This window comes from Bombina bombina, chromosome 1 (assembly GCF_027579735.1).
Source record: "Bombina bombina isolate aBomBom1 chromosome 1, aBomBom1.pri, whole genome shotgun sequence".
In the NCBI taxonomy this organism is placed as follows: domain Eukaryota; kingdom Metazoa; phylum Chordata; class Amphibia; order Anura; family Bombinatoridae; genus Bombina; species Bombina bombina.
The window spans coordinates 99,882,448-99,897,162 of NC_069499.1; the positions used below are offsets into that span (position 1 = coordinate 99,882,448).

The following is a 14,715-nucleotide window of genomic DNA, read 5'->3' on the forward strand; positions in this document are numbered from 1 at the left end:
TTTGGATTCTGTATGTACGGGATTTTTGAGTGGGGAATTCTCTGACACCGTTGACCCTGCACTATTGTGGCGCCTTCTTTCTTTGTTATATCTTTGAATCTATAGGATTGTACTCCAACTACTTTCAGAAGAAGCAGCCTGCCACAGTTTTTCGCTACCGTCTACTGGGACACAAAAGTTTACTGAACAAGGACATTTCATCAGAACTGATAAGTGTTAACTGCATTCATTAATTAAAGTTTTCTCTTAATACTTTTGTAATTTTTATTTTTTTGCACTAATTTGGCACATTTAATGTGATACATTGGTGTTTCAAACATTGATTATTTGATATAACTATTAATATATCATGTTTAGCACAATATAGGCGCATCCAATTTAGCATATTTATATGTGATATATATTGCAGTGTAATATGTGTTTTATGTGTCTAATTAAGGAACAGAACTGGATACTGATAAGGCATAAATACAACATTGAATGAAATAAGTCAAAAAGAAGCACTTACCTGCTAAAGCTGTTTAAGACTCTACGCTATACCATAATGCAGGAAGATTACAGTCAAAATGTTATCCTGCATGAAGTAAAGCAAGATCTAGCAAGATCCTGCCTGTCTGCACTTCCAGGTTATATCCACATGATTCCCCTAAACGTGTATCACCCGTGATGTCACGACTCACCAGGGGTCAGGGGGGTCTTAAATTACAAGAAAAATAAACCAAGCAGTACTACAAAATTAAAAAAATCCTATGCTGCTCACTCAGCCTGTATTACTAAATGTGAACTTTGAAGGGCACCAACGTTACAGTGAAGGTAAAGTTTTCTGAGTTGGAACACAACAAAGCTTCTTTTGATCCTTACATAAGCTAATCGCTAACTTCTTATCTCTAAATAATTGTAACTTTTCCAAATATATACATTTATAATTCCCTACCGTTTCTATTACTGACTCCTCCCAAACCCTATTTCCTGCTTTTCTGTTCTTTGGCGTATAGAGTGGTCCCACCCGCTCTGTACGTCCCTCTGAAGCGCGTTTACTATGCCCCATTTGAACTGCGCATGCGTAAATCGGCGACATAGTTCTCTACTACGCATGCGCTAACCGGCGAATTTATTGAATACATGTCATTATGGAAGTGTAATAGAAGTATTACACATAAATGTGTTCGGCAAATTAATAAAAATAATATTTAATTGATATAAATAAATGAAAATTATTAGCAGCATTGATTGTTACGCATGCGCGAATCGGGAGCGCGCAGGGAATCCTAGATGAGCCAAAAAAATATAGCGCATGCGCAGCTCATAAAGGAGGAGGATGACGTTGATTGATGGCCCCCTAACGGCCAGATTTTCAATAGGCTGTTCTAAGAATGTGATCCACACAGAAAAAAAACAAACAAATTTGGGTTGAATTTGCGGACCGGCAAACAGTGAGTAAAAACGGGTACAACTTTCTTTAGATTTAGAATTAAAAAAATTAATGAATGAAAGTCATATTCATTTTGAGCAAAGCATAATATTCAAGATCGAGATGAAGGTAACTTTACCTTCACTTTAAGCTAAGCAGGGCTGTATGTAACAAAGTATCAGCATCAAACTATGCTGCAGAGCCACAGCCACAGACTCATTTTGAATAATGTGTCCGGGTTTCAGGCGGTCTGAAACCCGGACACATGATTCGAAAGCTGAAGGTGGCAACCCTACTGGGACAGAATGAACAACCGGGTGGGACACTGGGACAGCGCCTCCAAACAGGGACAATCCCAGTCAAACTGGGACTTCTGGTAAGCCTATATATATATATTAATAAATATACAGGCATTCTAAAATGCCAATAGATATTAATACAATAATTAGCCATTTCCAGTCAACTTATTCACCTGTATGAGACTTGAGAATAATGAGGAGTCAATTTGTTCGCACATATGAAAATTTGCAACTTTATTGGCACATAACCCTTTATAAATAAATAAAAATTTGATAAATTGCTCCCTTATTCATCTCTAGTGTGTCTAGAGACATGGCTAAGCGTCAATAGCAGCGCTTTTATTTATTTTTTGGTTGAGAATTTCAGAATTTATTAAAACACAAAATCAACTTAGATAATAAACAATATATAGAGAAACTGAAAATGAGCTTGAACTTCAGCAAACAATTCACAGACAAGTCCAGGCAAGGTACCCAAGAATTATGCTAAGGGAAACCTGAGGCTCAATTCCATATAGGCAACGAGTGTCAAAGCCCAAGGGTTTCGACAAAAGACAAGGTCCAGGCCGAGGTCAAATAAAAAACAAATCAGATTACTGACGACGCACAAAGAGGTTAATCAAGAAGAAGGGTCAAGATCCAGCCAAAGGTCAAAATCCCACAAGCAGACAAAGTCCAAGCACAGCTTCTTGTGGGGACTGTCCGATTCTGCATCTATGTTGCTGCAAAAATATCAATAAAATATCCACACAGATCCTAAGTTCCTTCAATATCTTAAAAAAGAAAGACAAATAAAAATAGTCTCTTTCATGCATACTAGTACAAGTGACCCAAAAATAAAACTAACAAACATATACAGAAGAGGATTATCTATAAAATATACCAATGTAGAATCTGTGTACACACACATACAGAATTAGAACAAATCTATTTACTAATAGAATGCAAAATAAATAGTTACAGGCCCCAAGCTTAAAGGTATATGAAACCAACCCTCCCTCCCTCCCCATGACTCGAATAGAGCATGCAACTCCAAGCAACTCTCCAATTCACTCCCACCATCAATCCCTCTCCGTACTCCTGGCATCTCCACCTGCAAAGCAGGCATCTTAAGCTCAGGAGCTGGCCCACCCCTGGTTCAGCAAGCATCGCTTTTTTTTAATTTTTGGACCCCGGTGCTGCGAGAGGAAATACATGTGCACTTTTAAAATAAGTGAGGCTGAAATATATTTAAAGGAATACTCAAAGCAGTTAGAGTTTTTTTGCTTGAATCACCTCCATGTTGCTGTATGCCTTTGCATTGTTTTAAAGGAATAAAGGATTTGTTAAACTTTTTAACTGCTGCTTCACTTTGGAATTATTTTTTAATACTCAAAGCAGTAGAATTACATAATTTACAAGTATATAATAAAAAGACAATGCAGTAGCACTTACTCTGTCAGAAAAAAATAATCTGCTTATTTGAAATTCAAATTTATATTTTCTCCCATTATCTGGCCCCCTGGATCATGTGACAGACATCAGCCATTCACAGACTAGTATACTATACTCTGTGAGCTTGTGTACATGCTCAGTAGGATCTTGTTCCTCAGAAAGTGTGAATACAAAAAGATTGTGCAAAATGTAATAATGGAAGTAAATTGGAAAGTGTCTTAAAACTGCTGCTCTATCTGAATCATGTTTATTTTGACTTGAGTGTCCCTTTAAAGGGACACTAAAGGCAGATTAAAACTCTTCTTTAATCGATATATTCATATTTAACAATTATATATGTAAAGCACTTACTGTGTCATATTATTACCGTTATTGAGATATGCTTCTGTAAAATTTTATTGTTTTCCAAACCCACTGCTCTCAGTTTCTTTAGCAGACACGAATCAGCTACGATAACCTGAGTTATCAAAATGTCGGTATTCATCTGTAATGCGCATGCGTGATCTTATGAAATCGTCATATGATATGTCACTCTCCTTCTATACATCAAGTGCAGTCTCAAAGGTACATTCTGCGCATTCGCGCAGGTTACTGAAATGCAGTGCGCATGCGCACAGTGACGAAATGGGCATATAATGTTATGCGTGTAAATATATCGTGATTGGACATAGTTACCGCAATGCAGTGCGCATGCGCACAGTGACGAAATGGGATTATAATGATATGCGTGAAAATATATTGTGATTGGACATTCGTTTGGGTAGTGAAAGGCCCATAATAGGGGGTTTGGCTTCGGTGACATCAGAATCGCAATATAAAATATAATTTTATTAGTGTTGGAGACTTCGTTTTCGTGTATAAGTAGGTAAGTGCTGAAATAGTAACTTTGGTGCTACGAATCTGATTATCTAATACCGCTTAAAAAAGTAAACTTTTGGAATCCTTTAATGTATGTGGTTTACTGGAAGTTGCAATCCAAAATTCTCTACAATTTGTGATTACTGTTTTTTTTTTTTTTTTAAACATAATTATTTATTGAATCACATTTTAGTATAACTGAATCCTAACTTGATAGCTCTCGCCCTCAACGCAAAACCTGACAGCTGTCTTCCAGCTTTACTTAGACACGTGGATGGACTTTAAACATCACTAGCTAGCCACACCCCTTTCCCATAGAGGTCCTCCAGTATCCCAGCATGCATGTCGTTATGGACACGTCGCTCTGGTACTGTCACAGAGATACGGTATCCCTGTCATGGCGGCCGTCGAGTTGGCGAACACCGGGTCAGCCTGCTGGCTTTGACAGATGAAACTAAAGCCAGGGGACACTTGATAAGGCCATGAACTGCAGGGGACATAGAGTTATACTTCGTGTTGTTATAAAAGAAGCAGCAGGCTCAACTAGCTTTAGAGAGTTCTAGACACAGGCATTCTAACACCGGCTGTAATCCTAACATAGCTCCGGTAACAGGTTATCGTAACTGCAGTGCTGTACCTTTGTTTCCCTATTCTTCAGCCATGGCTTCTTGGTTCGGTGGGCTCGGCACAGGCCTTGGCCAATCTCTGGGACAAGTTGGGGGCAGCCTTTCATCCTTCACCGGTCAGATCTCCAGCTTCACCAAAGATATGCTGTTGGAAGGCACGGAGGAGGCTGGCGGTGAGTGTGTGCTGGAGGCTGATGCGGTGTTGTAGGATTTATGTGCTTTATTTACATCAGTACTGGTGCATAGATTGCTGCTGCATCTGATCTCTGTACTCAGTTGACGTGTTGAGGATGTATAAATACAGCGCAGCGGAAGTCCCTGTTCCTGCAGATTAGGCACTGAACCCTGAACATATATTTAACCCAAAATGTATGGGTCACCTGAGGTCTAGCAGATCTTTACTCTTTGTAATTGTCTGCAAAGTTATGTCAGACAAAGGGTTAGGTTTTTGTGCACTATGGTTTTGGGTGAATGTTAAAACACTTTTTTTTTTTTTTTACCTCCTTTCTGTAAAAGGCAGCTTTGTTTTTCCTTTAATTTTCTTACACTGTTTAAAGGTTGTTTTCATTAGTCTACCAGAGTGGGCAACAATACACTGAACATATTAATTAATTTGAAAGTATGTTGACATTTTTTGACAGCTTGGTCATGTCATGGGCAATAAGTGTATCAACCTCTCCATGCAAAAGCACATACATCGTTTGTTAGTTTTTCCAGCAAGCTGTTGTCTAGTTTGAATGTTTGTTGATCTACATTAAAGGGATACTAAACCCAATTTTTTCTTTCATGATTCAGATAGAGCATGCAATTTTAAGCAACTTTCTAATTTACTCCTATTTTTTTGTTCTTTTGCTATCTTTATTTGAAAAGCAGGAATCTAAGCTTTGTACCCGGCCCTTTTTTGGTTGAGCACCTGGGTAGCGCTTGCTCATTTGTGGTTACATTTAGACACCAATCGGCAAGCGCTGAACTGAAAATGGGCTGGCTACTAAGCTTATATGCCTGCCTTTTCAAATTAAGATGGCAAGAGAACGAAGAAAAATTGATAATAGGAGTAAATTAGAAAGTTTTTTTAAAATTGCAATGTGCTATCTGAATCATGAAAGAAAAAAAATGGATTTAGTATCCCTTTAAAGTATGTTCTGCTTGCTGTTTTAGTTGATTCTGTGGGGCCCATTTATCAAGCTCCGGATGGAGCTTGAGGGCCCGTGTTTCTGGCGAGCCTGCTCCATAACCTGTCCTCCTGCTCTGAGCAGGCGGACAGACATCCCTGCAATTCAACTCGATCGAGTACGATCGGGTTGATTGACTCCCCCCTGCTGGCAGCGGATTGGCCGCCTTATTGCTGCAAAATATGAAAACACAATGGCAATCATTTCTAAACATGAAAAACAACTGATTCCAGACTTTTTATTTTTAAATGTCTGAAACTGGATAATGATACAGATGGTCATATTTATAAATGGAGACAATCACTCCGATTTGGTGCTCAGCCTGTGGTAAATATACCACAGGGGTACCTGAAACATTTGCAAGGGGTATCACTGGCTTGCCCTTTTATTATTGTTGCCCCATGATGCAGCTAAGAATTTAGTTTTTTTCAGTAATACTCTCAAGCATCACTAACAGGCCATATTGTATTTCCCAGCTGCTTACTCACTGGAACTGACTCACCTGTACTGAGGTAGGGAAAAAGGTTAGAATATGGTTGGTTAGTGATATTTGATGACTGAGAAACACTGATATGAATTGTGTCACAGTGAAAGTACCAAGTAAAGTGTATCACTGTGAAAATGTGCCAGATATAGGGCCACAGTGAAACATCACATGGAAAATACACCACAATGAAATGTGCCAGGTAAAGTGATCTGTACCACTGTATGCCACAGTGAAACAAGCCTAAGCTGAACTGTTTATGTGATGAAGAGATCGCAATCCTTTAGAAAAACATATCAAATGATTTATCTGCAAAAATCTCCATAGAATTTCGTGGTGTTTTTCTGCTAAAAATCATTAGATACGTTTTTCTAAAAGATTGTGATTGATCCTGAAGTTAGATGTAGAAATGTGAAACATAAATAATAGTATTTCTCTCATCATATCTTTTTTTCCTAATTTAAGTAACACAATATTTAAGAACTATTTGTGTCTTTTAAAATAAATTCCCTAGAACATAAAACTATATCTGCAGTTTTTGTTACATTCTAGGGGAATGCGTGATTGTCTCTTATTTATTTATTTTTAACCTAAAAATAATTACGTTTCATCTGGGGTACTCAGGGCAAACATTTATGCCAATAGGAGTACTTGCTACAAACAAATCGAAAAACTGGTTACAAAACTTATTAGTTTAGCTGAGCCACGCCATTCAGAATGTTTCTTACACTAAGGGCTCCATTTATCAAAGGCCAGCCAGACAAGGTTTGCGGTCTTGACCCTTGTCTGCCCAGCCTTGCAGTGAGTGGGCCGAAGTACACTGCCCCCAGTTAACATTGCACAATTTGCTGATTGTGCAATTCCGACCCCTGCTTGCGTGCTGTCAATCATCTAGATCAGATTGAGATGATTGCCATCCGCTAAGTCGCAGCGGTCTTATGACCGCTACTACTTAACTAGCGTTTCAGGCTCACTCTGAGCGAGAATGAAATACTGGGCCTCCAAAGCAGCTATCGATGCTTGTTAAATGAAGCTGTTAAAGTGAGAGTAAATTCTAGCGTTTTTAAATGCTAGGATTAACCAGTGCAATAAATAAAGGAGACTTTCAGTCATGAAGTATAAAATAATGAATGTGGAAAGTTCCTTTATCTGTTTGTAGAGTTCGCAGCGCTGAACGTCTCAGGCCGCCCGCAGAAGGATACTATTTTATCACTGAGGTGATATTTCCGCCTCTAAGACAATAGCTGTGTGGGCCAACTGGCATTATGCTGGATAGATAGCATGCTATTGGCTAAAAACACCTCAGTGATAAAATAGCTTTCTGCTGTGGGCGACATTAGATGCTCAGCGTGGTGAACGCTGGAGACAAATAAAGGAACTTTTTAGCATGAAGTATTTTATACTTCATGACAAAGTCCCCTTTATTTTTTGCACTGGTATATCCTTGCGTTTCACAAACGCTAGTTTTATTATCACTTTAAATGTCTAGCTACAGGATTTTATAGCCTTTGTTCATGGATATTGTTGGGATATCACTCATTTTGTCTACTGCTTAGATTAAAAAGCTCTTTAGAGATCAGGGCGCTGTAATCCTTTTTGTCCTAGTTTGCCTTTCCTAACGTTATTTATTGTCCCCTTTGTATAGTGCTGCTCATTACAAATTAATAGGATACTAATGTATAAAATATGATACACATACTGTATATAAATTAGAAGTAATGCTTGAAGAACGTCTGCTGTGATTTGTATGATAATACTAATTATATTAAAGGGACATAATACTCATATGCTAAAGTGTTTAAACATTTTGGGTATTATGGCCCTTTAACATCCACACTTGCCTGCTGTTGCAATACACTTTCACAAGTAGCATGATTATACCTAACCTTTAAAGGGACACTGAACCAACAGTTTTTCTTTCGTGATTCAGATAGAACATGCAATTTTAAACAAGTTTCTAATTTACTCCTATTAATTTTTCTTTGTTCTCTTGCTTTCTTTATTTGAAAAAGAAGGCAACTAAGCTATTTTTTTTGGTTCAGAACTATGGAAAGCACTTGTTTATTGGTAGGTGAATTCACCCACCAACAACAGTGTGTTCACCAAAAATGAGCCGGCATCCAAACTTACATTCTTGCATTTCAAATAAAGATACCAAGAGAATGAAAATAATTTGATTATAGGAGTAAATTAGAAAGTTGCTTAAAATTGCATGCTCTATCTGAATCACGATAGAAAAAATTTGGGTTCAGTGTCCCTTTAAAGTTATCACCTTATCAAATTGAATCTAAAAAAATACCCTTGAAATAATTTCCACACTTGAATCATTTACTTAGTCCATCTTCAGACACACTTCTCATACCAAAGAAAAGTAAATATATTTCTTCACTTTTTGTGCACTGCAGATATGGGTAGCCTTGGAGAGAGAGAGAACATAAATGCTAGTTGTTTATGCTATGGGCCTGGTGTCTGCTCTTCTATATCGATCTATTCCCTCTCTTCTCCAAACTGAATGCTGCAGGGTTTCCATTCTAATTTAACCCCTTTGGCTGCTATGCCATTTCCCACCTGTGTGCTAAGCTGGTTTTGAGCTTTTTGTTGCAGTTCACGTTTAAACACTTTTAGAAGTAAAGTTTTGTGTGAATAAACTACACAAACTATATATTGTTTTTTTCCAGCAGATTCAAAATATACCATGCTTATATGTGTATGTATCATCAAGTTAAAAAAATAGTACATAAAATGTGAAAAAAGTGTATTTTTCTTACTCCTGACTAAATAAATAATAGTATGTCATTTTATTTTTCTAAGCTCTATCATTAAAACCTGTGCGGATAAATATTTGTAGTAGGTGACCTGTCTGAAATAAGCAGAAACACAGTTTTGAAAGATGGGGAGAGCTGCGTAAAGAAGGTGTTTTACTTTTAAATAGCATTCCTCTACCATTTCTTAATTTGTAAACACATTATCCAGGTGATCATGGGATTACAAATATAATATCGGATTGTACTGTAAAAGGGAGTGCAACATTTCTCAGCTAGGTGATCACTGCGGTAACGCTGGTTATCACGTTGATCATTTAGCTATAATACTTAAACCGATATTTATTCTTAATTTTCTTGCTATCTTTATTTAAAAAGCAGGAATATAAAACTTAGGAGCCGGCCCATTTTTGGTTCAGAACCTGGTTTATGCTTGCTTATTGGTTTGCTAAATGTAGCTACTGTTAGGTACTGGCAGCTGTCTTTAAAGTAGACAACTAAAGTTTAGGAACCGGCCCATTTTTGGTTCAGCACCTGAGTAGTACTTGCTGATTGGTGTCTAAATGTAGCCACCAATCAGCAAGCGCTACCCAGGGTGCTAAACCAAAAATGGTCAGGCTGCTAAGCTTAAGTAACTGATTTTTCAATTAAAGATAGTAAGAGAACTAAGAAAAATTAATAGGAGTAAATTAGAAAGTTGCTTAAAATTGCATATTCTATCTGAATCGTGAAAGAAAAAAATTGGGTTTAGTGTCCATTTAAAGCCAGTATTCTATCCAATTCAAATTTTTGAGTCTAGACCAGGGAGATACAATTTGTGAACTAGTTTGTTGTGTTGGACGGTGTCAAATGCTTTGCTGAAATCTAGATATGCTACATCAACTGCTCCACCCTGGTCTAATACTTTTGTTTACATAATCAAGAAGTTAATAAGATTAGTCTGACATGATCTCCCTGAAGTAAAACCATGCTGATTTTGGTCATTTAAAGGGTTTATCTTTTATGTAAGTCATCATTCTTTCTTTTAAGAGACTTTCCATTAATTTCCTTACTACTGAAGTTAAACTAACTGGCCAGAAATTTCTCTACTTCCCTTTTATGAAGAAGTACTATATTCACTATTCTCTAATGATCTGGAACAATTCCTGTCAATAGTGACTGATTAAACAGATCAGTTAATGGGGCAGATAGAACTGATCAAAGTTCCTATAAAACCCTTGGATGAATATTATCAGGACCCACTGACCCTCCCCTTCCCTCAAATCCAAACATCAGTGTGAGGGTCGCTCTCTCCCTCCCAAGCATCAGATGAGGGCATGATCCCTCGTCCCTCCCAAGCATCAGATGAGGGCATGATCCCTCGTCCCTCCCAAGCATCAGATGAGGGCATGGTCCCTCGTCCCTCCCAAGCATCAGATGAGGGCATGATCCCTCGTCCCTCCCAAGCATCAGATGAGGGCATGATCCCTCGTCCCTCCCAAGCATCAGATGAGGGCATGATCCCTCGTCCCTCCCAAGCATCAGATGAGGGCATGATCCCTCGTCCCTCCCAAGCATCAGATGAGGGCATGATCCCTCGTCCCTCCCAAGCATCAGATGAGGGCATGATCCCTCGTCCCTCCCAAGCATCAGATGAGGGCATGGTCCATTCATCCCCTGTCCCAAGCATCAGATGAGAAGCATGGTCCCTTCATCCCCTGTCCCAAGCATCAGATGAGAAGCATGGTCCCTTCATCCCCTGTCCCAAGCATCAGATGAGAAGCATGGTCCCTTCATCCCCTGTCCCAAGCATCAGATGAGAAGCATGGTCCCTTCATCCCCTGTCCCAAGCATCAGATGAGAAGCATGGTCCCTTCATCCCCTGTCCCAAGCATCAGATGAGAAGCATGGTCCCTTCATCCCCTGTCCCAAGCATCAGATGAGAAGCATGGCCCCTTCATCCCCTGTCCCAAGCATCAGATGAGAAGCATGGCCCCTTCATCCCCTGTCCCAAGCATCAGATGAGAAGCATGGCCCCTTCATCCCCTGTCCCAAGCATCAGATGAGAAGCATGGCCCCTTCATCCCCTGTCCCAAGCATCAGATGAGAAGCATGGCCCCTTCATCCCCTGTCCCAAGCATCAGATGAGAAGCATGGCCCCTTCATCCCCTGTCCCAAGCATCAGATGAGAAGCATGGCCCCTTCATCCCCTGTCCCAAGCATCAGATGAGAAGCATGGCCCCTTCATCCCCTGTCCCAAGCATCAGATGAGAAGCATGGCCCCTTCATCCCCTGTCCCAAGCATCAGATGAGAAGCATGGCCCCTTCATCCCCTGTCCCAAGCATCAGATGAGAAGCATGGCCCCTTCATCCCCTGTCCCAAGCATCAGATGAGAAGCATGGCCCCTTCACCCCCTGTCCCAAGCATCAGATGAGAAGCATGGCCCCTTCACCCCCTGTCCCAAGCATCAGATGAGAAGCATGGCCCCTTCATCCCCTGTCCCAAGCATCAGATGAGAAGCATGGCCCCTTCATCCCCTGTCCCAAGCATCAGATGAGAAGCATGGCCCCTTCATCCCCTGTCCCAAGCATCAGATGAGAAGCATGGCCCCTTCATCCCCTGTCCCAAGCATCAGATGAGAAGCATGGCCCCTTCATCCCCTGTCCCAAGCATCAGATGAGAAGCATGGCCCCTTCATCCCCTGTCCCAAGCATCAGATGAGAAGCATGGCCCCTTCATCCCCTGTCCCAAGCATCAGATGAGAAGCATGGCCCCTTCATCCCCTGTCCCAAGCATCAGATGAGAAGCATGGCCCCTTCATCCCCTGTCCCAAGCATCAGATGAGAAGCATGGCCCCTTCATCCCCTGTCCCAAGCATCAGATGAGAAGCATGGCCCCTTCATCCCCTGTCCCAAGCATCAGATGAGAAGCATGGCCCCTTCATCCCCTGTCCCAAGCATCAGATGAGAAGCATGGCCCCTTCATCCCCTGTCCCAAGCATCAGATGAGAAGCATGGCCCCTTCATCCCCTGTCCCAAGCATCAGATGAGAAGCATGGCCCCTTCATCCCCTGTCCCAAGCATCAGATGAGAAGCATGGCCCCTTCATCCCCTGTCCCAAGCATCAGATGAGAAGCATGGCCCCTTCATCCCCTGTCCCAAGCATCAGATGAGAAGCATGGCCCCTTCATCCCCTGTCCCAAGCATCAGATGAGAAGCATGGCCCCTTCATCCCCTGTCCCAAGCATCAGATGAGAAGCATGGCCCCTTCATCCCCTGTCCCAAGCATCAGATGAGAAGCATGGCCCCTTCATCCCCTGTCCCAAGCATCAGATGAGAAGCATGGCCCCTTCATCCCCTGTCCCAAGCATCAGATGAGAAGCATGGCCCCTTCATCCCCTGTCCCAAGCATCAGATGAGAAGCATGGCCCCTTCATCCCCTGTCCCAAGCATCAGATGAGAAGCATGGCCCCTTCATCCCCTGTCCCAAGCATCAGATGAGAAGCATGGCCCCTTCATCCCCTGTCCCAAGCATCAGATGAGAAGCATGGCCCCTTCATCCCCTGTCCCAAGCATCAGATGAGAAGCATGGCCCCTTCATCCCCTGTCCCAAGCATCAGATGAGAAGCATGGCCCCTTCATCCCCTGTCCCAAGCATCAGATGAGAAGCATGGCCCCTTCATCCCCTGTCCCAAGCATCAGATGAGAAGCATGGCCCCTTCATCCCCTGTCCCAAGCATCAGATGAGAAGCATGGCCCCTTCATCCCCTGTCCCAAGCATCAGATGAGAAGCATGGCCCCTTCATCCCCTGTCCCAAGCATCAGATGAGAAGCATGGCCCCTTCATCCCCTGTCCCAAGCATCAGATGAGAAGCATGGCCCCTTCATCCCCTGTCCCAAGCATCAGATGAGAAGCATGGCCCCTTCATCCCCTGTCCCAAGCATCAGATGAGAAGCATGGCCCCTTCATCCCCTGTCCCAAGCATCAGATGAGAAGCATGGCCCCTTCATCCCCTGTCCCAAGCATCAGATGAGAAGCATGGCCCCTTCATCCCCTGTCCCAAGCATCAGATGAGAAGCATGGCCCCTTCATCCCCTGTCCCAAGCATCAGATGAGAAGCATGGCCCCTTCATCCCCTGTCCCAAGCATCAGATGAGAAGCATGGCCCCTTCATCCCCTGTCCCAAGCATCAGATGAGAAGCATGGCCCCTTCATCCCCTGTCCCAAGCATCAGATGAGAAGCATGGCCCCTTCATCCCCTGTCCCAAGCATCAGATGAGAAGCATGGCCCCTTCATCCCCTGTCCCAAGCATCAGATGAGAAGCATGGCCCCTTCATCCCCTGTCCCAAGCATCAGATGAGAAGCATGGCCCCTTCATCCCCTGTCCCAAGCATCAGATGAGAAGCATGGCCCCTTCATCCCCTGTGCCAAGCATCAGATGAGAAGCATGGCCCCTGCATCCCCTGTCCCAAGCATCAGATGAGAAGCATGGCCCCTGCATCCCCTGTCCCAAGCATCAGATGAGAAGCATGGCCCCTGCATCCCCTGTCCCAAGCATCAGATGAGAAGCATGGCCCCTGCATCCCCTGTCCCAAGCATCAGATGAGAAGCATGGCCCCTGCATCCCCTGTCCCAAGCATCAGATGAGAAGCATGGCCCCTGCATCCCCTGTCCCAAGCATCAGATGAGAAGCATGGCCCCTGCATCCCCTGTCCCAAGCATCAGATGAGAAGCATGGCCCCTGCATCCCCTGTCCCAAGCATCAGATGAGAAGCATGGCCCCTGCATCCCCTGTCCCAAGCATCAGATGAGAAGCATGGCCCCTTCATCCCCTGTCCCAAGCATCAGATGAGAAGCATGGCCCCTTCATCCCCTGTCCCAAGCATCAGATGAGAAGCATGGCCCCTTCATCCCCTGTCCCAAGCATCAGATGAGAAGCATGGCCCCTTCATCCCCTGTCCCAAGCATCAGATGAGAAGCATGGCCCCTTCATCCCCTGTCCCAAGCATCAGATGAGAAGCATGGCCCCTTCATCCCCTGTCCCAAGCATCAGATGAGAAGCATGGCCCCTTCATCCCCTGTCCCAAGCATCAGATGAGAAGCATGGCCCCTTCATCCCCTGTCCCAAGCATCAGATGAGAAGCATGGCCCCTTCATCCCCTGTCCCAAGCATTATATGAGGGCATGGTGTCCCCCCTTTCACAAGCATCATGAGGTCATGGTCCCCCCCCTCTCAAGCATCATATGAGGACATGGTCCCTCCCTCCTCCTCCCTGGCATCATATGAGGGAATAGTGTGTGTCCCCTCTCAAGCATCATACGAGGGCATGGCCCCCCCCCCCTCTCAAGCATCATACGAGGACATGGCCCCCCCCCCCTCTCAAGCATCATACGAGGACATGGTCCCTCCCTGACATCCTATGAGGGCATGGTCCCTCCCTCCTCTCCTTGCCAAACATCATATGAGTGCATGGTCCCTCCCCCTCCCAAGCATCATATGAGGGCTTGGTTTCCCCCTCCCAAGCATCATATGAGGGCATGGTCCCCCTCCTCCCAAGCATCATATGAGGGCATGGTTCTCCCTCCTCCCAAGCATCATATGAGGGCATGGTTCTCCCTCCTCCCAAGCATCATATGAGGGCATGGTTCTCCCTCCTCCCAAGCATCATATGAGGGCATGGTTCTCCC

The 14,715-nt window shown here is 43.1% G+C and overlaps 1 protein-coding gene across 1 annotated transcript in view; it reads left to right on the top strand.

The window, feature by feature from the left end:
* Positions 1-4,352: 4,352 nt before the first annotated feature.
* TRIP11 (thyroid hormone receptor interactor 11) overlaps positions 4,353-14,715 on the top strand; it is a gene marked incomplete in the record, with an annotated part of 367,784 nt that continues 357,421 nt past the window's right edge. Inside the window, 1 exon segment of the mRNA XM_053697549.1 lies at positions 4,353-4,801. Within this exon segment, the coding sequence (XP_053553524.1) occupies positions 4,663-4,801 (139 nt within the window).